The sequence below is a fragment of the Aspergillus fischeri genome, genomic scaffold (genome assembly GCF_000149645.3).
Source record: "Aspergillus fischeri NRRL 181 1099437636266 genomic scaffold, whole genome shotgun sequence".
Taxonomy (NCBI): Eukaryota; Fungi; Ascomycota; class Eurotiomycetes; order Eurotiales; family Aspergillaceae; genus Aspergillus; species Aspergillus fischeri.
In genome coordinates, this window is record NW_001509760.1 from 1,230,048 (window position 1) to 1,254,293 (window position 24,246).

Consider the following 24,246-nt stretch of genomic DNA (forward strand, 5'->3'; position numbering starts at 1 on the left):
TGAAGCGGTTCCTCTCAGTCCGGAGGCGATGTCGTCCTTATCGGAGACAGCGGAGTTAATCGACCAAGGGTATCTACAGTGGGGTGCAAAAAGTATTCGACCACCCCTGCCTTACCGCCTACTATTCTGCTGGCAGAAAACTACGAAACGCGTACATATCCATTACTTCCCTAGGATATCAACAACTAAAATGGGCCGTAAAGGCAAGGAATAACCGGGCAAAGCCATATATCGAGGCAGATAGTTAGTATACGAAATATTAGTTATAATGGAAACAAAATCCTTCCTAATCAGGTTAGCTAATAGTAGGCGGTAAGGTAGGGGTGGTCGAATACTTTTTGCACCCCACTGATATTGCTTATCGCCACGTGCAAGGGGTTACATAATCATCCTTAGTTAGTTAGTTAACTAGTTAACTATCCGAGGACAGGAACACTACGGCGGACCAGGAATACCAAAAGCGCCGTGATTATCGAATCGCTGTGGATCATTATTATTATCAGTTGGTGGTGTTGTTGTTGTTGCTTCAGCCAAAGAGTGACCCAACGGTCACTAATTTGTGATCAGGACAGTTGGACTGGCATTGATTCTTCCTTTGGTTCTTACGCCATCCACTGATTTTCAAAATTATCTTCTTGTATGATTTTTATGAGCTTGGGTGTCTCCTTGTGGAAGCAGTCCAGAGCATATCGCCGACTGCCTCCCCTCCCGCCTCCTTTCCGATGACAACATGGCCGTGGATCCCCTTTCCCCCATTGCGCCCGCGCGTTTGAGGGCACTGCTGCTTCCTGTCGGGAGGATAAAACGCTCGAGGTTCCTTAGCTTCGCTGCAAGACTACAGGCGGAAAATGTTGTCCGCCTGGGAGATATCAGCCCCAATGCGCGACCCAATCGAAGTAGGCACTGTCGCTTCTTCCGCGAGGAAGAAAGAATACAACAAGTTTATGACGTTGGGTGCAATGATTGACTGATTTTCCTGTTAGATATGTTTTCACCGCTTGCATTTCCAACTGGGATGATAATATATGACCTTACATTTTCCGTCCCTCCCATATCACATTTAGAGTTGTTCCCATTCGAAATCTTCCGAGAACCCTTGGTCGTCATAGCTATAGCGGATGGAGCCGAGTTGCCTGAAGAAAATAAAGAGAGTGAGGCAGATTCAGCCACAAGGTCCGGCGATCGAATGCAACCCGGGCTAGACGAACTGTTGGACGGACTGCGCTTGGTCAAGGAGAAAAACACTCGGGCTCTGGTTCACCAGCTCTTGATCTTTGATCGTGAGGGAGTGAGCAAGCTTTCGAGTGGTCCCGACGGTATCATATGGGTTCCCCGACCTGAAGCGTCTAAGGCGACGACGATAAAGACTGCGTTGTGTGATATCACGTCGATACTGCTTTCTGAACTTGACGAGTTCGCGAAGACGATTCAAAGCATCCCCTTTATTGAATCTCCCAGAGCCTCATCTTGGGGGCCACATCGTGGCCCAGACTTGCGCGCAAGGCCTGCCGACAGGCTGATTCACCGGATGACACTGCCTGCGCATCTCCCATCCCACCCCAATGATGCACCTGAAACTTCTTTGGCTTCCAATAAGAGCTCGCCTGGTCCGAGCGAGCATGAGACACCTACGACCTTTGACGAAATTACACGGTCTATCCAGCTGGCTAACCGCGCAAGTACCTTTGGCAAACCCAACTCTCTGCCGACCTCGAAAGAGCATAGCCGTGATCGAATGTCAGTGAGCGGAGTGAGTGCTACTGATCGCACGAAAAACCGGATCAAAGGCCGTACGGGAGTAGTGATTGGGACCCTCTTTCTTCAGACGGGAAGATGGCCAGACGCTCTTAAAGAATTGGTAGAAGCAGCGACAAATGCCAGGGCAAGCAGTGATTATGTGTGGCATGCCAAAGCTCTCGAGTCAATCCTTCTTTGTCTTCTCATGTTTGCATGGGCAGGCATGGATTTCCAGGTGTGTTCTATACCCTAGTCTTCTTGTTCACTGCGCCCATTCCACTGATCCCCGTGGGTTAGATACCTCCGATCTGCTACCCGGTCGCCGATAAATCCTCTAAAACAATCCAAAGCAGTGCCCTTGAAGTGGGACAGTCTACGCCTGGGAACCGCATCATCTCCCTTCAAAATCTCGCTAACCTCTTACCCGACCTTGCGAACAATATCCTTCATCTCTACAATCGTGCTTCCAACATTACAGATGAGCCGGTGCCCCAGCTTGTCTTTTCGGAGACAGTAATCCGGCTCTCAAGGTTGCTGGTAGCCGCGCGAATACGGGATGGCGCTCTGGACGACAATGCTTTGAAGCACATCGTAATGAACGAGCCTTTGCTGCCACTGCATCGGCCCGAACGTCCTCGTGGCTTGATCATCCTCCGCCAGTCAGAGATTGCGAGTTTCCTGTTCCGTGCTTTGCCACTCTCCCCTAGCTCAGATCTGCCTGCAACAGATACTATACCGATTATCGTTGGAGTCGTGTCTGTACTGAATGCGCTTGATCTACCGCGGAAGAAAGCATTCATTTTGCGGGAATTCCTTTCGATAATAGTCCCAACTCTCGTTCAGGCTCGCAAAATCGGTGCTGCAGAAGTTGGGATTCACCCCGCCGCTGGGTTGGCATCGCTCAGTGATACGGCATTTGATATCAACGCGCTTGATGTTGGATCAGGGAATATGGAAAGTAGTATGCGTGCCCTTTTGGGCCTCATAGGGGAGATATATGGTGTTCAACCATCTCCATTCTATGAGTGGGAGAAGAAACGTTCCTCGACTGCAAGTGGGACGGGCCCAATCCCTGAGTATGACTCTATCGCGGCCATTATTGAGCGGTCATTTCGCCATGTGGCCCTGGACAGATATGGTGACCTGAACTTGAAAATAGACGCTCTCAAAGCGTGCATCAACTGCTGCGAGGCGCTTCCTGATTTCACCGGTGTTCTCCGGTTCACAGTTGAACTGCTCCAAACCATTCGGGGAGACCTGATGCTTGCTGAAAATTATTACCAGCCTCCGTTTCTGCCGCAAGACGAGCAGGTTCGCCTATTGAACAATATTAAACGAACAGTGGGCGCTGCTCATAAGCTTGGCGCTTCAGATCTAGAAGCAGAATACTGGGATGACTTCCTCGTGCGTGACGTACGGCTCCTTGCTCTACCTGACACTAAGAGACCTGTTCGACGTTCCAAGTCACACCTTGACGTGGTCTCAGGCAACGGCGACAAGCCATCAAAAGACCCATTCTTATACAACCCATTTTCTAAAACAAGCAGTAAAATCTCGGAGTCGCTCATGATCGCCGGTGAGCATGCAGCATTCACAGTTACTCTTCAAAACCCCTATGAGTTTGAAATCGAGATCGAACGGATTCGTCTGCATGGTGAAGGTGTGCCATTAGATGCTGTTGCAGAATGGATAATTCTTCCACCGCTTTGTCTACAAGAAGTGACGGTTATCGGAACTGCGCCTACAGAAGGGACAGTTAATATCACCGGCTGTATTGTTAAAGTGCGATATTGCAGGGAACGCAAATTCCCGATTTTCAAGGAATTCTGGAAACCAGAGATTGAAGCGAAGTTCAAGCGAACGGGTCTCGCGGCTAAAAAACCTTTGACAGATCGGCCGCTGTCGTGGAGCTCAACCACTTCGAAAGATGGGAAACAGCAGCCGAAGAAAGGCCCCGAGACGATGTCCTGTGAAGTCAAAGTCATTGGCCAACAGCCGTCCCTTGTGATTGAGTCGATGTCATTGTCGCAATCAGCGGTGATGGTGCTGGAAGGAGAAACCCAGTCCTTCGACATCACGCTGCGTAACACGTCAAGTTGCCCCCTTGACTTCATAACTTTCACGTTTCATGATTCCACTACGAGACAGATTCAATCCGCGCTGACAAACAAAGACCTGCTGCCGGTAGAAGTGTACGAGTTGGAACTGCAATTATCTACGAAACCAGGCCTGCGGTGGCGCCGACAGGGTTCTTCACCGGACGACCTTGTCATTGATGCGGGACAAAGTGCGACGTTTTCTCTCGACATCGTTGGCAAACCGGGCTTGCAAGATACGACTGTGCAGATTGATTATTCCTATATTGGGCTTTCCAACGGCCAATTACCGGAGGTGTTCTACACGCGGCAGTTGTTCATACCGCTTACCGTGACGGTGAATGCTAGCATTGAAGTGGCTCGTTGCGACATCTTACCTTTTAGCAGTGACTTCGCATGGCGGAACAGCCAGGGATTGGAGCTGGACTCTGTCGGGAACAGCTCCACGGACAACGACCCATTTGCCCCAGTGCTATCTCAACTGGGACGAGGCGCATACGGGTACGACCACTGCATCTTGCTACTTGATTTGCGAAACGCCTGGCCGAATCCTTTGTCAGTCACTTTACAAGTGAGCGAGCAGCCAATGGAAGGGGATTCTGCGGAGGAAGTCACTCCCAAGGTTGGACAGTACACCATCACGGGAGAGCTACAGCCGGGTCAGATCTCGCGCTTTGTTCTTGTCCTCCCTTGTGTCTACGTGGACAATCCACATGCTTCGATACCGGTTCTGAATACTGGAATCAAGAGGCAGTTTGTCGTGAGTGCAAACAAGCTCACCTTCGAGGCAGAAGCAGCGTCACGGGAGGCTTTCTGGTTCCGGGAGGAACTGCTCAAAAGGATCTCTGGCGTCTGGAAAGAGAGCACCACGACTTCTGGCCACAAGGGAGTCATTGAGCTAAGAGGTATACGAATGAACGCGCGGATGGTGGACGCCTTTCGGCTCGAAGCCATGGATATCAGCTTTTCCCTGAGCCCCTCCTTTCCGAAACAGAAGGCATCTACCGCGGAAAGCATTGATGAAGTGATGCAGATTGGGCGGTCAAAATATAAGGTACAGACCGACGAGATGCTCGATCTCACCGTTACCGTCCGGAACCGCTCCTCAAAGCCAATCCATCCACTTCTCCGGCTCCAACCCAGTCTTCGCCACCAACCCAGTAACGTTGCTCTTGATCTTTCGAGGAGGCTGGCCTGGACCGGCATGCTGCAGCAAGTGCTGCCTATCTTGCCCAGTGGAGAGGGCACTAGTGTCACCATTGGAGTTACCATCTTCTGCCACGGAGAGTACGAAGTCGGTGCAAGTATTGAAGAAGTGCGAACCCTGAGATCGACGCCTGGATTGGAGAAGGATCAGAAGCCGGCGGACGATGCGCCCGCACTACACGATGATGAGGCCATCAGAGACTCGTTTGGATTAGACGTTACTCGAAGAAGACGGATCTGGCATGCCAGAGAGACATGTATCATGCATGCTTGTGATTAACTTGTGTGATCTTCTCAATGTACAGATTTGCGGCCCTGGGACGACCTGGTTTGACGACAGCCATGAACAACGTGTATGATTACTCCTCAACTTCCCACTTCTGAATTGTATGATTGAAAAGTCGCGCCAGCCGCTTGAGCGTTCTCGCTGAGGTGTACTATGGATTGGCTTCTGACCTGAATATATAATGTGGTTGCTTCTTTTATTGCATGGGGCGGTATCGAAAACCTATGCTATGAACGATGCATATGTTATTCTGTTCTATAAACATCGAGTTCCACATTGTACATGCGGCACTCTAGAAATGAAAATATATATAGACATCATTTATTCCATGTCTTCCGTGAACCGTAAACTCTCCTGAGATGAGAATCCATACGTGAAGTCTCCAGCACGTATTACAGGAATGCAACATGCATATATGTATATATACGAGGACCTCGGATGTACTCAAGCGGCAAAGTGCTTCGCAGAGACCAAGAGGATCATAATAAATCCTCCAGATGTGCCCTTCAGGGGAGGGTGAGTGAAAGCCTTCAGTGGCCAGACGGGCTCACAGTCGCTCAACCGGAATTCCCACGATGGAGCTGGATACTTGTCCAGTCTTATTGCCTAAGGAGCAGCGGCAGGACAACGTTCAAATTGAAATATACGATAGTCGCAAAGGACAAAACCATGCTCGATCAGGTGGCCGTTTCTCGATCATGTTTGTGACTGCTCTCCGTTGATGGCTTGTCTTTCCCGGTAGAGGAGCCCGGCTGATCGCCCACAGGGAAGCTGAGATACTTCCAGTCCTCGATCTCCTCGATGATGCACTTGAGTCTGTCGCGGATGCTCTCAACCGCGTAGGTCCCCAGGACCAGTCTCAGCGGAGGATAGGAGCAATGGCCCAGCTGCCAAACCAGATGGGCCGCCTTGACCGCACTGGCGGGCTGCTTATCGCCCAGCCACATCAGCATGCGCCTTGCATGCGCCGCAGGCGCCGTGGGGGTATTATACGGCTCGCTAGGCTGCTTGACGAAGAAGTGGCCGTACAGCGGCAGCGGCGACGCAAGGTTATGCTCGTTACTGGGCATGGTAGCAGTGTGCGAGACAAGATCCCCCACGTCGTCGCGGCGCATATGGCCCGGCTCCACGAGCGTCCCCTTGATATTAAAACTGTCCACCTCGTACAGCATGCTCTCCATCAGGCCCTCCACCGCGTACTTCGACGCACAGTACGGCCCCAACCCCGGCACGCCCAGCGCGCCCGACGTCGAGCTAAAGATCAGATACCGGCCCGACCGGCGCTCGCGGAAATGCGGCAGCGACAGCTGGATCATGTTCAGGGTCCCCGTGAAATTCGTCTCGAACTGGTCGCGGATCTCGTACTCGTCCTGGTCCTCGCACGCGCCGATCACGCCGTACCCGGCGCAGTTGGCGACAATGTCGATGCGCCCGAACCGCTCGATCGTCCGGTCGATGACCTTCTTGACTGTTTCGCGCGCGCGAACGTCGCATAGCAGCCCGAGGCAGTTCTCGTGTTCCTCTTCCAGCTTCTTCATTGATTCGGGGCTGTTCTCGAATGTGCGTCCGACCGCTGCGACGAGGTCATTGCGACATAGGGCGGTCTTGACGAGTGAACGGCCCATATGGCCTGTGGAGCCGAAGATCTACCGGTCCAGCACATTGTCAGTGCGCACAATGCAATTCGAACAAGAATAGTGGTAGACGTACCAGCCATACGAGCTGCTTAGGCGGGTTCTGCGGCCCTGGGGGATCGGTTGTAGAGGGGAGCTGGAGTTTCGGTTCTCGGGCGGCGGTTGCAGAAGGCGACAAAGCATTAATCGGCTTGGGTGGTGAAGGATGAATATCCATCGAGGAGTAATATTGTTGCCCCGGGATATGGGAGTCAGGGGAGTGTGTCCATGACATGGCTGTAGGTGGGGGTAGTAAGGATGACGGAGGTTGATGGAATATCTCCACAGGCAAAATCCAGGGGTTGACACAACTACGCACTCTATACAGGCATACCGGCCAGCTTATTTCCGCGAGTAAACAAAATCGACTTTTACTTATTTATGCTCTCTCATTCTATTCATGAACTGTGAGATCAATGGCATCATCAGGGATATAATAACTATTTACTTTAGCAGAAGAATGCCGCCATTTGTCAATCGCCAGCGCCCAGTGACGAACTGTACTCCGTAAGGCAGACAATTTGATCGGCATCTATCGTCCGATCTCTCTCCGAAGCCGTCCAGCGGCTGTGGAAGGGCCGGGCTCAGGCCACCCGCTCACAGCATCGTCAACTTCTTCCAAGAAGGAAGTACTGTTGTGGATGGTGGTGCCTCCTAATACCACACGCACTCCAGGTGAGCTGGCGTTGACTTGGGCCACCATCTTGGCCTCTTCGTAGGTTGCACCGCCGATCATAAAGATGATGATGTCCTGTGGCTTCTCCCGAATGTGGCTACTGCCTTCCAGGAAGGGGTACTGTAATTCTTTCAATCTGCCTTTGATGAGATTTTGTAGTGTCACCTCAAGTCGCGGTGAATGTTGTGTGTATACATTCTCGACACCTTTGAGCCCCTTGAAGCGGTCCCGAGCCCCTGAGAATAACGAGGCTGATTCGAAAAGATCCGAGAAGCCACCCGCAACAGGGGGCGCCTGGAGAGAGTGATGATAGGCAAGAAGCTTCGGTATGATATTGACCTTGTAGGAGGGAACATCCCCTGCTGTGACCAAGAGGTCAAGCAGAACCGGAAGGGCATTGGAAGGCTGCTTTTCGTATCGGAGGGCGTATAAGGCTACCAAGCGGATCTTGTTATCCGCCGGTACCGTCGGTAGCTGAATGATTCTCTGTAGTGTCTACAACGATTCATGAGTATTGACTGTACTAAGTATTAGAGGCTCAGGCCGCGACATACCTTGAGGTCATTCGCGTGATTGTCATTGCAGGCCAAACTCTGCTCCAACTCACTAACGTCGAGTAGGTTATCCTCCCCCACTCGTCGGCTGAGCTCGCCGACCAGCGTGACGTGCTTGCTCACATTACCGGAGAGTTTGCGGAACTCAGGGTAATCTTCCACGAAGCGCTTCATGTCTGCAATGGACTCGATGTTCATGGTGTTCTGAGTCTTCGTCTGATACTGCTCAACATACTCCTTGATGTTCTGACCCAGGTCGCCAAAATTCTGATACATGTTCTTCTTAAAGAACGGATCTTGATCCTGCGAAAGGACGATTTCCCGAAGCTCGGGCCGAATGTCAGGCACATCGCGCAGGTCTACTCTTCCGTTGGTGATTCCCAGTAATTCGTGAACCATCGCCTGGTACGTCCACTGCGTCAATAAAGGTGTGATGGGGTCGTCTCTCCGGTCCAGAATAAGCAGGATAGGAGGCGTGTCGGTCTTCCTGAAATTGAACAACTGCTCCTCCTGGGTCACCTGGTAGCGGACCTCTGTAGCTAATTTCTTAGCCAACAAGCTGTTCTTCTCGTAGCGGATCAGAGGGGTTTTCTTGAGCGCCAGCAACAGGGCAATCACGCCTTCCGTCGCTCGCTGCAAAGCGTCTGCATTCCACAGGTCCGGCGAGTGGCTCCACAATCGCTGGTTAGGAAACCCGAGGTTCAGGGAACACAGGTCGGGGTTGACGACAAGGAAGTCGGCAAAGTGCTCCTGCACCACGCGCACCACTTCATGCCCATCTGCTTCTGCCAGTCGCTCCAAGGAAGACTTGCGAATAATATTGCTCAGGTAAATATGGTACTCTCCGTACTTGGGCTCACGAAGCTCGTCGATGAGGAATTGGATGGAAGTCGGGGACGGGCGCACGAAGCACAGACAGCGCAAATGTCGCATCCTTTCGCGGGCGGCATTGTCCAGGCGATCGATCAGGTATACTTCATGACTCAAAAGCGCTGATTGTGTGATAGCCGTCGATACAATGGGCATCTGTGCATTATAAGAGTCAGCCTCCAAATTGAGCTTTCACTGCACTCGGCAGTAGAACGCAGATCCCACTGTCTCACTGTCGAGTAGCAAGATCTTCATCTTGGTTGACGATGAAGATCCTGTTGCCGATGCTGTATCTCCCGTGGTGACCATCTTGGAGATGTACCCGGATACTGCAGCAACGACGTCCATGATAGTGGTGATGATGCAGCCCAAGTGGGCGCGTTGGCTATGTGGGGTGTTGTAAGTGTTTTGACGAAATATCGGATATAGAAACTCAGCAGATCAAGTTAAGGTAGAAAAGCCAATAGTTAGTTGGATCAATGATTAGCAAATACCTCTGGTAGAGTAGATAGAAGTGCGTTGGATGCGTCATAAGACAGAGACAGACCACAAGGGGGAATGGGAGTTACTTGTTAAGCCAAGCCATGTGAAGCTCTCCACTCGCGATGATTTCATGCCATGTGCTTCTCTATTCTTTCATTTCTATCTGTAACCTGATGAACATATCCTTTTCGCATCCATGTCGTCCTAGAACGATCCTTCACCTAGTTACGGATCTTCTCCGTCCTTCTTTTTATTTTTCTCATCTTGTAAAGTTCTTTTCATGAACTATACCGCCAATAATGTTACCTTACGTCGATACTAGTATGTTGAAAGGCTCCCCACCGCTAAATCCCAACAATTCACATTGCATCCAAGGTACCTCAAAAAAGGCAGATACTGATGATGTTGATCGTGTATAGTATTCGGGTATCCTGCAAGGCTCACAGGAGCTTCGGTGGATGAGCGTAAGTTATCTCCTAAGCTTCTTTCAACATAGCTCTGTTGTTAATGATTATTTTTCCCCCTCGGAACTACAGTCAAGCTTATTGCATCATTCCTGCTCTCCTACCCTTTGGCCGGTCTGCTTAAGAGAATTCCTGACGCTCACCCCTGGAAGAAAAATGTCTTCATTATCGCCGTTTCCTTGTTCTACATGGTCGGTTTATTCGATCTGTGGGATGGTTTGCGCACTCTGCTCTACAGTGCTGCTGGCACCTACGCCATCGCACACTACATAGACGGCTCGCTGATGCCATGGATCGGCTTTATCTTTTTGATGGGCCATATGTCCATCAGCCACATTTACCGGCAGATGGTTGACGATCCTCAAGCGATTGATATCACCGGCGCACAAATGGTACTCGTCATGAAACTTTCTTCCTTCTGCTGGAACATTCACGACGGCCGTTTACCGCAAGACAAGCTGTCAGATCCGCAAAAGTATGCTGCTATTGCACACTTCCCCAGCATCCTAGACTATGCGGGATACGTTTTGTTCTTTCCGTCCTTATTCGGGGGTCCGTCTTTCGAATATGTGGACTATAGGCGGTGGCTTGATACGACACTTTTCGAGGTGCCCCCCGGAACTGATCCGTCCAAGGTGCCTCCAACCCGGAAGAAGCGGAAAATTCCCCGCAGCGGTACGCCTGCCACCAAGAAGGCTTTGATGGGTTTGGGATGGATCTTTGTATTCTTGCAATTGGGCTCTCTCTACAATAAGGGGACGGTGCTTGGAGAATCCTTCATGAGCTATTCATTCCTCCGACGAGTCTGGATTCTTCATATGCTCGGATTCACCACACGAACGAAATATTACGGGGTATGGTCTCTTACCGAAGGTGCCTGCATTCTATCTGGACTCGGATACAATGGCTTTGATCCTAAGACAGGCAAGGTCTTCTGGAACCGCTTGGAGAACATTGACCCCTGGAGCCTTGAGACGGCCCAAAACTCACATGGATACTTGGGGAGCTGGAACAAGAACACGAACCACTGGCTTCGCAACTATGTTTACCTGCGTGTAACACCCAAGGGAAAGAAGCCCGGTTTCCGAGCCAGCCTGGCCACATTCACAACCAGCGCATTTTGGCACGGATTTTACCCTGGCTACTACATGACGTTTATCCTGGGGTCTTTTGTCCAAACAGGAGCCAAAAGTAAGTATACAGCCGGTGCTTTTCTCCCATTCTCTGGGCATTTCCGCTCATCTCATTGCAGACTTCCGGCGTTATATCCGTCCGTTCTTCTTGACTCCCGATGGCGCTAAGCCTCTGCCTACCAAACGCTATTATGATATCTTCAGCTGGTTTGTTACGCAACTAACCATGTCCTTCGTCGTGATGCCGTTCATCTTCCTTTCGTTCAGCTCGTCCATCCAGGTCTGGCGGAGCGTGTATTTCTACGGCATTATTGGAAACATCCTGTCCATCATCTTCTTCGCGAGCCCGGCAAAGGGATATCTTGTCCGATCTTTGAAGAAGCGCAACAAGCCCCACGTCCCACGCACTGTCAGCATGGAAAGTCTCCAACAACCGACCCTCGGTCTCCCGAATGACCCGGCTCGGGAATTCGATGATGCAGTCCAGGAAATCAAGGCTGAGCTTGAGGCGCGAAGAAGACGTGGCAGTGTGGTCGGGATGCCAACCGGCGAGGAACTGAAGGCCGCCGTGGAGGACAAGCTTGGTCGGAAGATCTCGTGATGATTCCTCGCTGTGGTGGGAAGTATGCGGCACGGCGGCGGGAGCTCTCGACTCGAGATTCCTGTCTCGAAGTCATCTTGCCGCGAATCACTGTTCGGTTTAGGTTGTCTTGGACGACGAAACGATTAGACTCACGTGCGAATATTGTTGTACTAGACTTACTATTGTTAGCGCAGAAGCGCCCTTTTTGCTTGTTGCCGTGTGTTCAATTTGCTTTCCCTCACTTCCTGGTTATACTATAATGGGGGTCTATTGTTATGGGCAGCTGTGAGAGAGGGTCGGATATTGTATAACCTGCCGGAGTTACCAATAATAATTTCACTGATTTCATCCTCTTAGCATTGTGCGTGCAGCCTAGGTCATACTCATACTGCCTCAAGCCGAAGTCCGTCTGAAGTGTTCCCATTGGTCATGATCCTAAATGAAAAATCTAGGTCAGGCTCCAAATGCAACGCTATGTACATGAATACAGTACATGAATCTCGGAAAGTACAAGATGCAGTAATATATAGGTCCAAAGAAATGGCATATATCCGTAACCGGTTCGTAAACCCTAATTATTCCATCGCCTGGTGCGCCAAATTCGCTGTGGGTGCACTGAAACACACCGTTAACCGAGGGGTAAATTAGGCAGGATCAGAAAGAAAAAAGTGAAATGCAAGAAGTCTAAACAAAACATTATATGCATCGTGACGTGTCGTACAGTCGTATCAAGTTGAATTTTTCGGTTTCGGATGAAGGCGAACCGAGCAACCAGTACCGGGAGCGGAAGAAGAAGGAGACCAGAAGGGTGTGGCGGACTGGAGAGAGTCAACTCCTGAGTACCGAATTATGAAAGAGTCGTCGATCCAATCGACAAGGTGCAGGATATCAGGCGTAGCCTGGGGAAATGATAGGTCGACCGCCGGGGTGAGGGGATACAGGACAGGCCGAAGTTGAAGCGCATCGAGAAGTTGCAATTTAGAAGCCAACTGTACTGCCGACAACAGCCAGCGTTATCTGGAGGGCTAGTTAGTTGCGGCTCAGAAAGAGATACCTTGCTTAATAAACTTACAACAATGGCGATTATTACCAACCCTAAAGGAGTCATCCATCGATTGAGATTCCTCCACCATCGAGCGTTCTCGTAACGCCTTCGCCCAAGTTCATGAAGCCGCATCTTGAGGGCCATCTCCAGTTCGGGTCCGTTCTCGTCCAACACTGCATCCGGCTTCTCCGGCAATGGAAGGAATGCGGCGATGAACCAGGCTAAAGCACGGCGTTGTCAGCGGTTTGCACAATGGAGGTTCAGGGCAACAAGCGAACTTACCAAGTGGGAAAACGAACCCCAGGCAAAAGGACCATACTTGCATGTTCCTTCGTCCCAGCAAGGGCTCTGTCCGAGAATCCATAGAAGGCGCGGTCCATGGCTTGCCTTTTTGCCCAACAGCCCGCTTGTCGGGATACAAGTGCGGTGACCAACTGTGTCGTAGCCGGTTGTTTGCGTCCGATAGCTGGTCGGTCTCTGGGCCTTTGACCCAATGGCTTCGAGGATCGCGAGGGTCAGGCGGGGCCATCCAACGCACGCTCCCCATTGTTTCATTGGTTGGAGCTCTCGATCGGCCTGATGCTGTTGGAATATGCCGTAGAGCTTGTGAGTTGGACGTCGCAGGGCGGGCAGTGGGCGGGCGGCTCCCATCAATCACCGACAGCGCAGAGTTCACGGTCTGTCCATCCAGACCATAGTACATCTTTGCCCAAGTCGGAAGTATGTTGTAGACAAAGCTTGAGCTAGTTCCCGGTCGCTTATTACTGTTGCTGCGCAAGCTACTTTTCCTCGACTCCGAAGAAAGACTGCTTGGGACAGCTGGATTGGTGGGACGAGCTGGTAGATTTGACAGATGGTCCAGATGCTCATCTCTGTCTGAGTCGCTTACCAACCACAACGAGGACGATCCCGGTCTCTGGCGGACGAGTGCAGCCGAGGGCCTGGACGGCTCTGCAGCCGACATTTCGCTGGGCTCATCGGCCCCGGAAGCAAAGCTGGAGTCCAGCTCGGCGGACCACCTAGATGTGACGGTTGACAAATGGGACTTGAAGCGGTCAGATGATTGGTCGGGGGTGAGTTCTTGGAGATTACGATCGGACGAGTTGGCGGATTGTGAAGTATCCACCCATGAACCTGATGATGAGGGAGCAAGGATTGTGGGATACTGGATAAACACGCCACTATCCACAATAGCCTGGATGACCGAGGGTGGCCCGCTGCGAGAAGATGAAGTAAGGGACCGAGAATGACTGCGGCCGCGAGGTCGGGTGGAGGTAGAGTTTGATCGCACTGATGGATGGTATGGAGGAGTAGATCGGAAAGATTGTGAACGAGAACTCTGCTCTTCGGAAGATCCGTGAATCCACGGAGCGGCACCAATATGTCTGATAACAGTCCCCATAGAGTTCAAGGATGTCAGCGAGTTAGAACGCGTGGCGGAATCCGGGTTTGAGGAAGGACCAATCCGGACAAAGTTCAAGCTGGAGTTGTCGAGGGCAACAAAGCTGGGACTTGACGGCGGTCCAATGGTCACGACGTTAGGGCTTGATCCGCTCGAAGACGCATGTTGAGCACCTGACGGTTGGCGGGACGGTCCTGGAGTTTCCGACACGACGGGTTTAATGCTGGGAGCTGCTGTAGGGAGCACCATCAAGTCCTCGTCGGAATACCCAGCATCTGAACTCCCAACGGACCTATTATAGGCCGATTTGTCTCCCGGAAGAATTGGCTGAGGAAGAGAAGAATTGCTGGATTTAGGGTCATCTTCCCACACCTGTGAGGGAGTATTTCCGGGATCAATTGTGGACGATATATCCCACGGATCACCGACAGACTGCTCGAGCAAACTACTATCGGCGGCTCGGCTGGCGTTGGATGACAATGTAGCAGTTGACTGATCATGCGCCTCGCCGGCGTGGAACTCCGGATAATGAACATATTCTTGCCCTTTGCCAGGTCGTGGTAACAGGATGTGCTCCGGTTTGGTCGGAAACGGAGTGGCTGAGTAAACATCGTGTGCTTCGTCTTCGTGGTCCTTGTCCCTGACGATCCGCAAGGAGGGCGGCGGTGGAGACGTCTCGTTCGTTTGGGATGCACTGCGCTCATGGAGAGCTCTCCGTCGAGGAGAGCTACTTGTTGAGGGTTCAGTTGAGCGCATGTTGTTTGGGTTGATTATTTCATATTATCAGGAAACACCGGCAGAATATTAATTAATTAGTCAAAAGTAGCGATAGCGAAATGAGTGTGAAGAACAGAAGGTAATTAAGCCGACCATGCGGTTGACCGAGGCAAAGTCGAGATCGGAAAGAATGCAAAAGTTGGTAGTACACGATACTGCTGATCGGGTTTGACTGGGTTGCTTTGTTGGTCTGATGGGACAACTGGTGAAGCTGGCGAGGTATGTAGGTATGCTGCTGCTGCTATTGTGTTGTTGTTATTGTTGCTGTTGTTTGTTGTGGTCTATAGCGCTGTGATGCAATAAGGAATGCTTTGATACAACCAAAACCCAATGCGAAATATAAGTCCAATTCAATGGCAAGACGACCGAAAAGAGCGTATTTGTGATGACGGAAACGATTCTCGCCCACAGTTGGAATAAGGAGTCAAGCCGAACTGGTGGAGTGAAAGTAAGTTGAAGAATTGAAGGTGCAAAGAGCGGTTGAACTGAAGAGACCGAGAAGCAGCACTCAAACGAGTGTCTCTAAAAGAGCGACAGAAAGCACAACGACTGGAAAACGACGAACGACAACCTGAAACACGGAAAACCCATCAGAATAAGTAAAGCATGCAAGGCACGAGCGGCACTCAGTGGGCGATATCATTTATATGGAATCTCGTTGCTCCGCTGGCGGTGAAAAGCCCGGCGTTAGCGGGCTGTTTACGGAGTAGCCGCAGGCCGTAAGCCATTTCGGACCTTGTGGAGACGCTGGAGGGGGCTGTGGCAGCCAAGCGGGCAGATTACGGACACAAACTGACCTTTCGTTTGCTGCCTTTTCCTGCCAGGAGGATGCAGCTGCACGCCTTAAAAGCAGTGCTCTGAAACCATCCAATTGGTTGGTGGAAATGAAAAGAAAGCGAAGCAGGGATGATCTTTGTAACAGCTCGCCCTTTTGGACCAAGATACTTGTTATGTTTGTCCTCTGTGGGAAAGTACGCGGAATTGGTACACAATACTCCATAGTACTAGTCGTAATATCGTCTAGGGGTGATCATAGACGCCTGGAACCTGAGGACTGCACAAATTTCCCCAAGGATAGAGGAGACCGAAGAGGTTCGCGGCGAGTTCGTCTCAGGGTACTCCGTAAGTAGTCAGCTTGAACCAAGAGAGCGGTAACGGATCATCGGAATCTAATAATAATCCTCATCGTCATGATCCTCAGGTAAAATTATCAGGAACAGGCACGAATCATTGTTTCACTTGCTGAATTAGACGATCTGAGACTCATTTCGCTCGGTGATGATCACTATTCGGTGTTGAGGTTGGACACGGACCAAGAGTGCGACGATAGGGGTCGGATAAGGGGAGCCGTCGAGAACATTACTTCAGGAGACTGGTATTGCTGGACTTTCGTAACCTTCGAGCATTTGCAGGTTGCAGATATGATCAGCTTCCACAGTCCTCCATGGAATTACTCTGTACGGAGTATTGGCTGCAAATATATGCAAGGTACGGAGTACCACTGGCTCTAAGAAAGCATGAGTAGGGCATGCAGACGCAGGACATCCACCTGTAAGTCTGTGACTTCCTGTACACGAGAGACACTCGTCACGTCTGAGCCTCCACGAGGGCAATAATACGTTGTAGACTTGCCGCGGCCGATCTCACGGGGGAAGTTCACGGAGCCGATCTGACTTTCCAGTTCTCGAACCTCGAGGACTCAAGATGAGATTAGACGGAAAGCCACGAAATGAACCATGGGTGGATCTAGTTGACAGCTTCAGTACTCCGTAATAATCGTTGGGCTAAAACACTTCGATTTTCCCTCGATCCCCGACGATTTGAGGATCTAGAAGATCAAGAAGTTTGATTGGCAGGGGAATCAGCAATTTGGTCATTCTCGCGATGGTAAAGGTCCAATAAGGAGGCTGTTTCAGAGGACAAAATGACACTTTCGAAGCGACTAATTTAGTCCCATGCAGTAAGGCTGCCAACTCACCAGTGGATCTTGTCTACCGATTTAGTTTCCTCGAGTTGCCACCCTTTGACTCTTTCGAGTGGCTTAATCAACTGCGGCCATCCAAATCCAGAACAGAAGCTGGACAAAAAGGACCAACTAGATGATGCGGGGTTCAGGAGCAGCATCTTTTCTCAATGTCGTAGATGCATATACAGAAAGCACAGAGTGTCGAGGTCTAGAAGCTGGAGAGGCGGGAAGAAGATCCAGTATTCCCGATTCGGTTATATTGTGGGTGTCAGACAATAATAGTGGATGCCTCTGAAATCAGGCACAAAACTCCTCGCCTTATTTCTGGCTTGCTTTTTCTTTGTTGGACAGTCGCTTCATGCTTCACATCCAAACTTGCTGTAAAGCTGGCCTGATGCATCACATTTCAGCAATTACGGTCTCAGGATAACCATCATCGTCTTTCTATTTTTGCTGAAAGGTCGAGCCCGTGTAATCTCTGATTGCCAGCCTGTTTCCGTACTGCTTGTTTACTTGCACGTGAATCTGTCCAACACTTTTGCAGATCAGGCATAAGTCCGATACACTGCTACCACTGCCTTAAGTGACATGGCTCCTGTTGGACTCCTGGCGCGTCTTCGAACGCTTTATACTAAAACTCATGGTAATCTCTCGTTACAGCATTTGCATGCTGGTCTCTAACTATCCCACACCAGACGAGCCTGTCATTTCGATCCACACAGCCGCTTTCTTCTCGGTATGTATCGCTGGTCCTAGCGCTTTCATTCCTCATGCATATCTCAAGTAAATGAGCAGTGTGTTTCATTTCAGTATGAGAGTTGATTGCCAGAGAACACAAAGATGGAGGCTCATCGTGAATTTCATGGTGAATTTCATGGTCTATACAAGCGTGCAACTAACTCCCACTACAGGTGCTCCTAACTTTACTCTACGTGGCACCATTCTACATATCGCCAACTACGCGCCCCTCTCAGACGCTCAGTCGAGATGCTCCCTCTGTGATTCGAGCAAGGATCAGGGCGGTGTCCTGGTCTTGTTCCCTGGGCACTCTTGCGGTTCTATGGCTGATCGTAGCTAAGAACCATGCTTCAATCCCAGAGGCTGTGAGGCTTCTGGGGTGGTGGCCTATCAACCTCTGGGACATCTGCCGGGCCTGGCTTCTGACAGCTATCCTGTTTACGGGACCTCTTTTTGAGCGTGGCATTGCCGAAGGGGAATGGAAAGACTGGCTCAAAGGAAGCAGAATCTCCGAGACTCTCCATGGTTGGATTGGATGGCGGAATTACGTCGCTGTGAGTAGAACTCGAGTACAGGAACTCATAGCAACTGTGGCTTACAAAACATGCAGGGTCCCATTACCGAGGAGATTATGTTTCGGTCCGCCATTGTACCTCTCCATCTCCTAGCGAAGGACACCCCGGGCCACATTGTTTTTGTGGCGCCTCTTTATTTTGGAATCGCACATGTGCACCATTTTTATGAGTTCCGCTTGACGCATCCAGATACTTCGATCTTTGCAGCATTGTTCCGATCGGTGTTCCAGTTTGGCTACACTACCATCTTCGGTTGGTATGCCACCTTCCTGTATCTCCGAACGGGATCTTTGCTGGCAGTCATTCTCGCGCACAGCTTCTGCAACTGGTGCGGACTTCCCCGACTGTGGGGAAGGGTCGAGGCAGGTGCCCCCATCGGACCGCACTTGGGTAAAGGCAAAGAAGACTCCGATGTGAAGAATGCATACGCCGCTTATGGTAAACTGGGCCTGGGCTGGACAGTTGGGTACTATGTACTCCTTGTATCAGGGGCGATTGCCTTCTATTACGCCCTATGGCCGCTAACTGACTCGCCAAATGCGCTTGCTGCGTTTACAGGAGGGTCCAAGTGATCGCATGGTTCTTTGGCGCTTCTCCGCTTTGAGAACATACATCAGGATATTCACTATTAGCTTTTTATTTCTCCTGTTTTGATATTTCATCCTATATATGATGTTAATGCTGTGTCTCACTGCGCCATATTGCGATAACACGAGCAAGTGGATATCTGTTGAGTGATGTTGACATGACCTTTGTATGAAGCGTGTTACGACAGCATGACAGTTTTATAATGATAATTATGAGTGCCTAATATGCTTCTATTTATAAGTTTGTAGGAGAATTGAAAGGAATATTCAACGTCCTTTGTCTAGTAGCCGGACTGAGCAGACAAGAGAAATCTCCGTTATCTCCGAGTGGGCCTCGGACACACTTGTTGTAATTTGTGTTGGCTTGCCTCATATCAGGTCATAATCCGCTGGTTTATCTGCAAAGTTCTCAAAGTACCTCTACAATTAAACCCTCGCGCATAACCTAAACCAGCATACTTCATGAGGCCACGATTGACGAATTGCCGCTCACTCATAAGTGGGTGCGGCAAGACCACAACACCAGCTCGGTTCTTCTCTTCCCGCATTTCCCGCTCAAATCTACGTGCTCCTCTCAATATACCGCCACCTTTTCCTGTGACTGAGAAATGTCCAGAGCCAGCCTGCTCATGTCCTGCTACACCAGCTATGCCCGAAGGGCTCCCGATCGACTTTGACCAGCAATTGAACGGAACAATGGCAGCATACACCCAGCAGGTCGTTATCTGCACTGGACAGAGAGATTGGGAGAGTCGCATTGAGGACGATGGCAAGGGTCAAAGCTGGGGAGAGCTAGTGAGAGGCTTGAAGAAGCTGATGGGCCGTGGTGGGCGCTATGCAGATGTAAGTTTCGCTTGCTGCTGTTCTACAAGCGCTGACAAAAAGTGATTCGGTAGCCGTTCAATAACGTCTTGGTTTCGAACTCATCGCTTTCCTCTTCGTCCTCCACTTCTACCGCCTCGGCCTTTCTTTTTCCCCGATTCAAATACATTCCTTCAATCTCAGTGGACGTCTCCGAGGAGCAGAATGTGCAGACAGATCTCGCAACGTTCGTCCAAGCCTTTCTTCTCCCGGAACAGCTGAATCCTATGCAAGATTCCCTCCCCGAATCCAAGCGGGCGGAACTAACCCGCAAGCCCGAACTTGAGTCCAGTTTCCCAGGTGCCATCGACATCCAGTACTCTCCTGTTGTATTGATATGCGGGCATGGTGGGCGTGACATGCGCTGCGGAGTCATGGCACCTATGCTTGAAAAGGAGTTCAGCCGCGTCTTACGTGCGCGGGGTTTCTCACCCGCCGGAGCGGACGGTAATCCTACTGACAGCCCCGAGCATGCCCATATTGGACTGATCAGTCATGTCGGTGGCCACAAATATGCTGGAAATGTGATTGTGTACGTTCCTCCCGGGATGAAGGCAGGTGGCTCCCCTCATCCGCTGGCGGGTAAGGGTATTTGGTATGGACGGGTTGAACCCAAGCATGTCCAGGGCATTATAGATGAGACTATAATGAGTGGAAGAGTGGTACTCGATCATTTCCGGGGTGGGATTGATCGCAATGGTGATATACTACGAGTATAGAGTTGTACAGGATATAGATTCTTCAGTCAGATCACACGTGTATATATAGATGCTAGATAGATCATGAATTGCCCATTCGGCGTTCTTTACCGCCGAAATTCTCTGGACGAGCAGATAGACTTCCTGTCATGCAACTGATCAACAAATACAAGCTGATTGCCTCATTTGCAAGGGATTCCGTCCCAAACCAGCTAGCTCGGCACTAATCCAGTTTGGGGTGTGAACTTGCCGGAGCCGAAAATCATCGTCGGAGTACAGAGTATCCAGACTTTCAGTGATGAGACTCTGGGTCATGCTTCGATCTCAGCTCCATTGTCAGATACGATTTGCCTCAATGGCCGAGTGATCAATTGCTCTGCACCATACGATGGTCAAAAAGCGATCATGCATTCCATATCCCGACTACGATTCAGCCCGACCGTCTTCATACAAGGCCGATGGAGATGCGCTGCCCACCGCCCGGTCTTAAGCAATTTCATGCGACTTGCGACGACGTCAGCGACTCCGATATCCAGGAAACTCGACCTGCCAGCAATTGATAGAAAATGGCAGGAGAAGTGGCAAGCGGAGGGACCGCGGTCCTTGCCCGACGGCGCGAACAAAGAAAACCGGGGCAACAGACCAAAGTCGTACATCCTCTCCATGTTTCCCTACCCCTCGGGGACATTACATATGGGTCATTTACGGGTCTACACGATCTCCGATGTATTGGCGAGGTTCTATCGTATGCGAGGGCATGAGGTTCTCCATCCGATGGGCTGGGATGCGTTCGGGTTACCGGCGGAGAATGCGGCGATCGAACGCGGGATTGACCCGGCCGAGTGGACGAAGCAGAATATCGCGAAGATGAAGGAGCAGTTACGCAGCATATCGACATCTTTTGACTGGGATCGGGTATGTGTCGGATACGTCTCAATTAGACTAGTTGACTCTCGTTGACCAGCTGCAATGCGGGCTCTAGGAATTGGCGACGTGCTCGCCCGAGTTCTACGAACACACTCAGCGGATATTCCTGATGTTGTATCAGAAAGGTCTTGCCTATCAGGCAGAGGCGCTCGTCAATTACGACCCGGTTGATAAGACGGTGCTTGCGAACGAGCAGGTGTGACTGTTACGCTTTGAGATAGATTCCTCTTCAGGCTAACGTCTCCAGGTTGATGCCAATGGTTTCTCATGGCGCTCAGGGGCAAAGGTTGAAAAGTTGAAGTTAAAACAATGGTTCTTCCGAATCACAGATTTCAAGGAAATGTTACTGAAGGATCTGGACTCCTTAACCGGGGCTTGGCCTGAGCGGGTATTGACTATGCAGCGCAACTGGCTGGGCAAGTCATACGGTGCGAAAATCAGATTCCCGGTAGCTGTTGACGGGAGCGGTGATGCCAGTCTACATGTCAATGTTTTCACCACACGCCCAGATACCTTGTACGGAGTTGAATACATCGCTCTCTCTTTGGACCACCCTATTGTCCTTGAGGCTGCAGAGAAGGATGCGGCCTTGCGGAAATTTCTCGATGAAGCAGCTTCACTTCCACCGGACTCCAAGGTGGGTTACAAGCTGTCGGATGTGACTGCTTCAAATCCGTTGCATATCATTGACAAGGAAAGTCCTCACATTGCGAGGAGATTGCCTATCTTTGTGGCCCCTTATGTCCTCAGTGACTACGGTGAGGGAGCCGTTATGGGAGTTCCAGGTCATGACTCTAGAGACTTGGCGTTCTTCAAAGAGAACACCAATTCCGAATCAATTCCAGTCGTTATCGAACCGGAACACTCGCCTAACCCAAACAACGACAGCACAGGGACTGTCACACCTCCAAACGACATGAAAGCATTTACCCAAGAAGGAATCCTTACCTCGAGATGCTGGAAATACCAGGGCCTCCACTCCCGTGAAGCCAAGAATCAGATCGTTACCGACCTCAAAGGAGTCGGCCATGGTGATTTCGTAGAGCAGTGGAGACTCAGGGACTGGCTGATCAGTAGGCAGCGCTACTGGGGAGCCCCCATTCCCATCATTCACTGTGAGAGCTGTGGCCCCGTGCCTGTGCCGGAGGACCAGCTTCCCGTCCGACTACCCAAAATTGAGGATGACTGGCTCAAAGGGAAAAAGGGCAATCCGCTCGAGTCGTCGCAGGACTGGGTCAACACAAAATGCCCAAGTTGCAGCGGGCCTGCAAAGCGCGACACAGACACGATGGATACCTTCGTTGACTCGTCCTGGTACTACCTCCGCTTTCTGGACGCCCACAACAAGGAGCAGCCGTTTTCTCCTTCAGCAGCGCGACCGGTCGATATCTACATTGGCGGCGTCGAGCACGCTATCCTGCACTTGCTGTATGCTCGATTTATCTACAAATTCCTTTCCCAGACGGAGTTGTTTCCGGAGATTGCTCGGACTGGCGACGTCTTGGGGCCTTCAGAACCGTTCAAGACAGTCCTGACCCAGGGTATGGTCCACGGAAAGACGTATACTGAGCCGTCCACTGGTCGATTCCTACTCCCGTCGGAAGTTGATCTTTCCAATCCGAACAAGCCGCTCATCAAGGGCACCCAAGTCGCCCCAAACATCTCTTTTGAAAAAATGTCGAAGAGCAAGCACAACGGCGTGGATCCCACGTCTTGCGCGCTACAGTATGGTGCCGATGCCACCCGTGCACATGTTCTTTTCTCCGCGCCTGTCAGCGAGGTACTGGAGTGGGATGACACGAAGATTGTGGGCATTGAGCGTTGGTTTGGTCGGCTCTGGAAGCTTGTGCTGGATGCCAAGCAAAGCCTGGCATTGGCATCGTTTACAGTTTCGCAGAATGATCTGCAGAAATCTTCCGGCGCAACCTCCAAGCTTCCCTCCCTGTTGCAGGGTCTTGGTGATAGTGACGCTGACGGTCTTCTGCACACCCATCAGACCATCGTATCTGTGACCAACTGCATAGAAAACAACCCGTACGGTCTGAATACCGTCATCTCCGACCTGACCAAGTTGACGAACACATTGACATCGTCAAACCCAACATCTCCCCAGGTTTTGTACCTTTGCGTCTCCTCACTTGTCCGGCTTCTCGCTCCTGTGGCCCCAGCCTTGGCCTCTGAATGTTGGGAGGTTCTGAACGATACACTCATCGACCAGAATGCGAGCACTGGAGCCCGTGTACCAGATATCTTCGACTGCGCGTGGCCTTCTCCCCTTTTGACCTCTGAGCAGGCTGATGTTCTATCCGCACGCGGGGGCCAGATCGTAGCTGTTCAGATCAATGGAAAGCTACGCTTCACGGTGACTATTCCTCGACGATTGTCGCCCACAACATCTGCGGAATCCAGTGACTCTGGCGCAGTCACTGATGAACAAGACTGGATTATCAGTCGAATTTTGGAAACGGACGAGGGCCGCGTCTGGTTGCGAGAGAAGAACGACTGGGAAAAGCGGAGACGGGTAGTGGTTGTCAAAGGAGGCAAATTGGTCAATATTGTTTTCTAAACTGGCAAGCTGCTGAAATCGCTCCGGAGATTGCCCGGGGGTACCTATGTAGTATAGACATTGTCATTGTACATTAGAAGTATAGTAGATTCATCTCACGAATGCCGCATCACGGAACCAAATCTTTCTTGCAAGAAATTCTGAACTTTCCTGATGCTTTTTCTGGTTCAGCGACAATAACCGGGATTGACAAGTCGAAACAATTGCTTATGCGCCCATGTTCCGCACTTGCGTATGTCTATTGCGCGGTCGAGTGAGGAACAGTGGGGAGCTGGCGGAGGCGTTCCCCTCATCCATCGCGGAGCTGACTGTGATGGTCTAATTCGGTATCATTCGGTATCAT

The 24,246-nt window shown here is 50.9% G+C and overlaps 8 protein-coding genes across 8 annotated transcripts, besides 2 other annotated features; 5 read left to right on the forward strand and 3 right to left on the reverse strand.

Moving 5' to 3' along the window:
• Nucleotides 1-730: 730 nt before the first annotated feature.
• Nucleotides 731-5,319, forward strand: NFIA_051390 (TRAPPII-specific subunit TRS120; the record flags this gene model as incomplete). Its single annotated transcript, XM_001257690.1, has 3 exons — nucleotides 731-896; nucleotides 984-1,972; nucleotides 2,035-5,319. 3 exons carry the CDS (start codon nucleotides 731-733, stop codon nucleotides 5,317-5,319), a joined length of 4,440 nt encoding a protein of 1,479 aa, XP_001257691.1.
• Nucleotides 5,320-6,002: 683 nt separating this feature from the next.
• NFIA_051400 (SDR family oxidoreductase) lies at nucleotides 6,003-7,233 on the reverse strand (the record flags this gene model as incomplete). Its single annotated transcript, XM_001257691.1, has 2 exons — nucleotides 6,003-6,971; nucleotides 7,036-7,233. The coding sequence occupies 2 exons, from the start codon at nucleotides 7,231-7,233 to the stop codon at nucleotides 6,003-6,005; spliced, it is 1,167 nt and encodes a 388-aa protein (XP_001257692.1).
• A 297-nt stretch (nucleotides 7,234-7,530) lies between these two features.
• On the reverse strand, nucleotides 7,531-9,446 carry NFIA_051410 (Sec1 family protein; the record flags this gene model as incomplete). Its single annotated transcript, XM_001257692.1, has 3 exons — nucleotides 7,531-8,169; nucleotides 8,229-9,254; nucleotides 9,324-9,446. 3 exons carry the CDS (start codon nucleotides 9,444-9,446, stop codon nucleotides 7,531-7,533), a joined length of 1,788 nt encoding a protein of 595 aa, XP_001257693.1.
• Nucleotides 9,447-9,880: 434 nt separating this feature from the next.
• Nucleotides 9,881-11,779, forward strand: NFIA_051420 (lysophospholipid acyltransferase; the record flags this gene model as incomplete). Its single annotated transcript, XM_001257693.1, has 4 exons — nucleotides 9,881-9,902; nucleotides 10,001-10,045; nucleotides 10,118-11,236; nucleotides 11,298-11,779. 4 exons carry the CDS (start codon nucleotides 9,881-9,883, stop codon nucleotides 11,777-11,779), a joined length of 1,668 nt encoding a protein of 555 aa, XP_001257694.1.
• A 960-nt stretch (nucleotides 11,780-12,739) lies between these two features.
• Nucleotides 12,740-14,964, reverse strand: NFIA_051430 (putative serine-rich protein; the record flags this gene model as incomplete). Its single annotated transcript, XM_001257694.1, has 3 exons — nucleotides 12,740-12,778; nucleotides 12,834-13,027; nucleotides 13,089-14,964. The coding sequence occupies 3 exons, from the start codon at nucleotides 14,962-14,964 to the stop codon at nucleotides 12,740-12,742; spliced, it is 2,109 nt and encodes a 702-aa protein (XP_001257695.1).
• A 251-nt stretch (nucleotides 14,965-15,215) lies between these two features.
• Nucleotides 15,216-15,263: a microsatellite.
• Nucleotides 15,264-17,738: 2,475 nt separating this feature from the next.
• On the forward strand, nucleotides 17,739-18,836 carry NFIA_051440 (CAAX prenyl protease RCE1; the record flags this gene model as incomplete). The annotated part of the gene is made up of 3 exons (XM_001257695.1): nucleotides 17,739-17,804; nucleotides 17,863-18,243; nucleotides 18,300-18,836. The coding sequence occupies 3 exons, from the start codon at nucleotides 17,739-17,741 to the stop codon at nucleotides 18,834-18,836; spliced, it is 984 nt and encodes a 327-aa protein (XP_001257696.1).
• Nucleotides 17,800-17,829: a microsatellite.
• A 663-nt stretch (nucleotides 18,837-19,499) lies between the features above and the next one.
• Nucleotides 19,500-20,431, forward strand: NFIA_051450 (sucrase/ferredoxin-like domain-containing protein; the record flags this gene model as incomplete). Its single annotated transcript, XM_001257696.1, has 2 exons — nucleotides 19,500-19,694; nucleotides 19,748-20,431. The coding sequence occupies 2 exons, from the start codon at nucleotides 19,500-19,502 to the stop codon at nucleotides 20,429-20,431; spliced, it is 879 nt and encodes a 292-aa protein (XP_001257697.1).
• Nucleotides 20,432-20,908: 477 nt separating this feature from the next.
• Nucleotides 20,909-23,903, forward strand: NFIA_051460 (leucine--tRNA ligase NAM2; the record flags this gene model as incomplete). Its single annotated transcript, XM_001257697.1, has 3 exons — nucleotides 20,909-21,325; nucleotides 21,393-21,533; nucleotides 21,585-23,903. 3 exons carry the CDS (start codon nucleotides 20,909-20,911, stop codon nucleotides 23,901-23,903), a joined length of 2,877 nt encoding a protein of 958 aa, XP_001257698.1.
• Nucleotides 23,904-24,246: the final 343 nt, after the last annotated feature.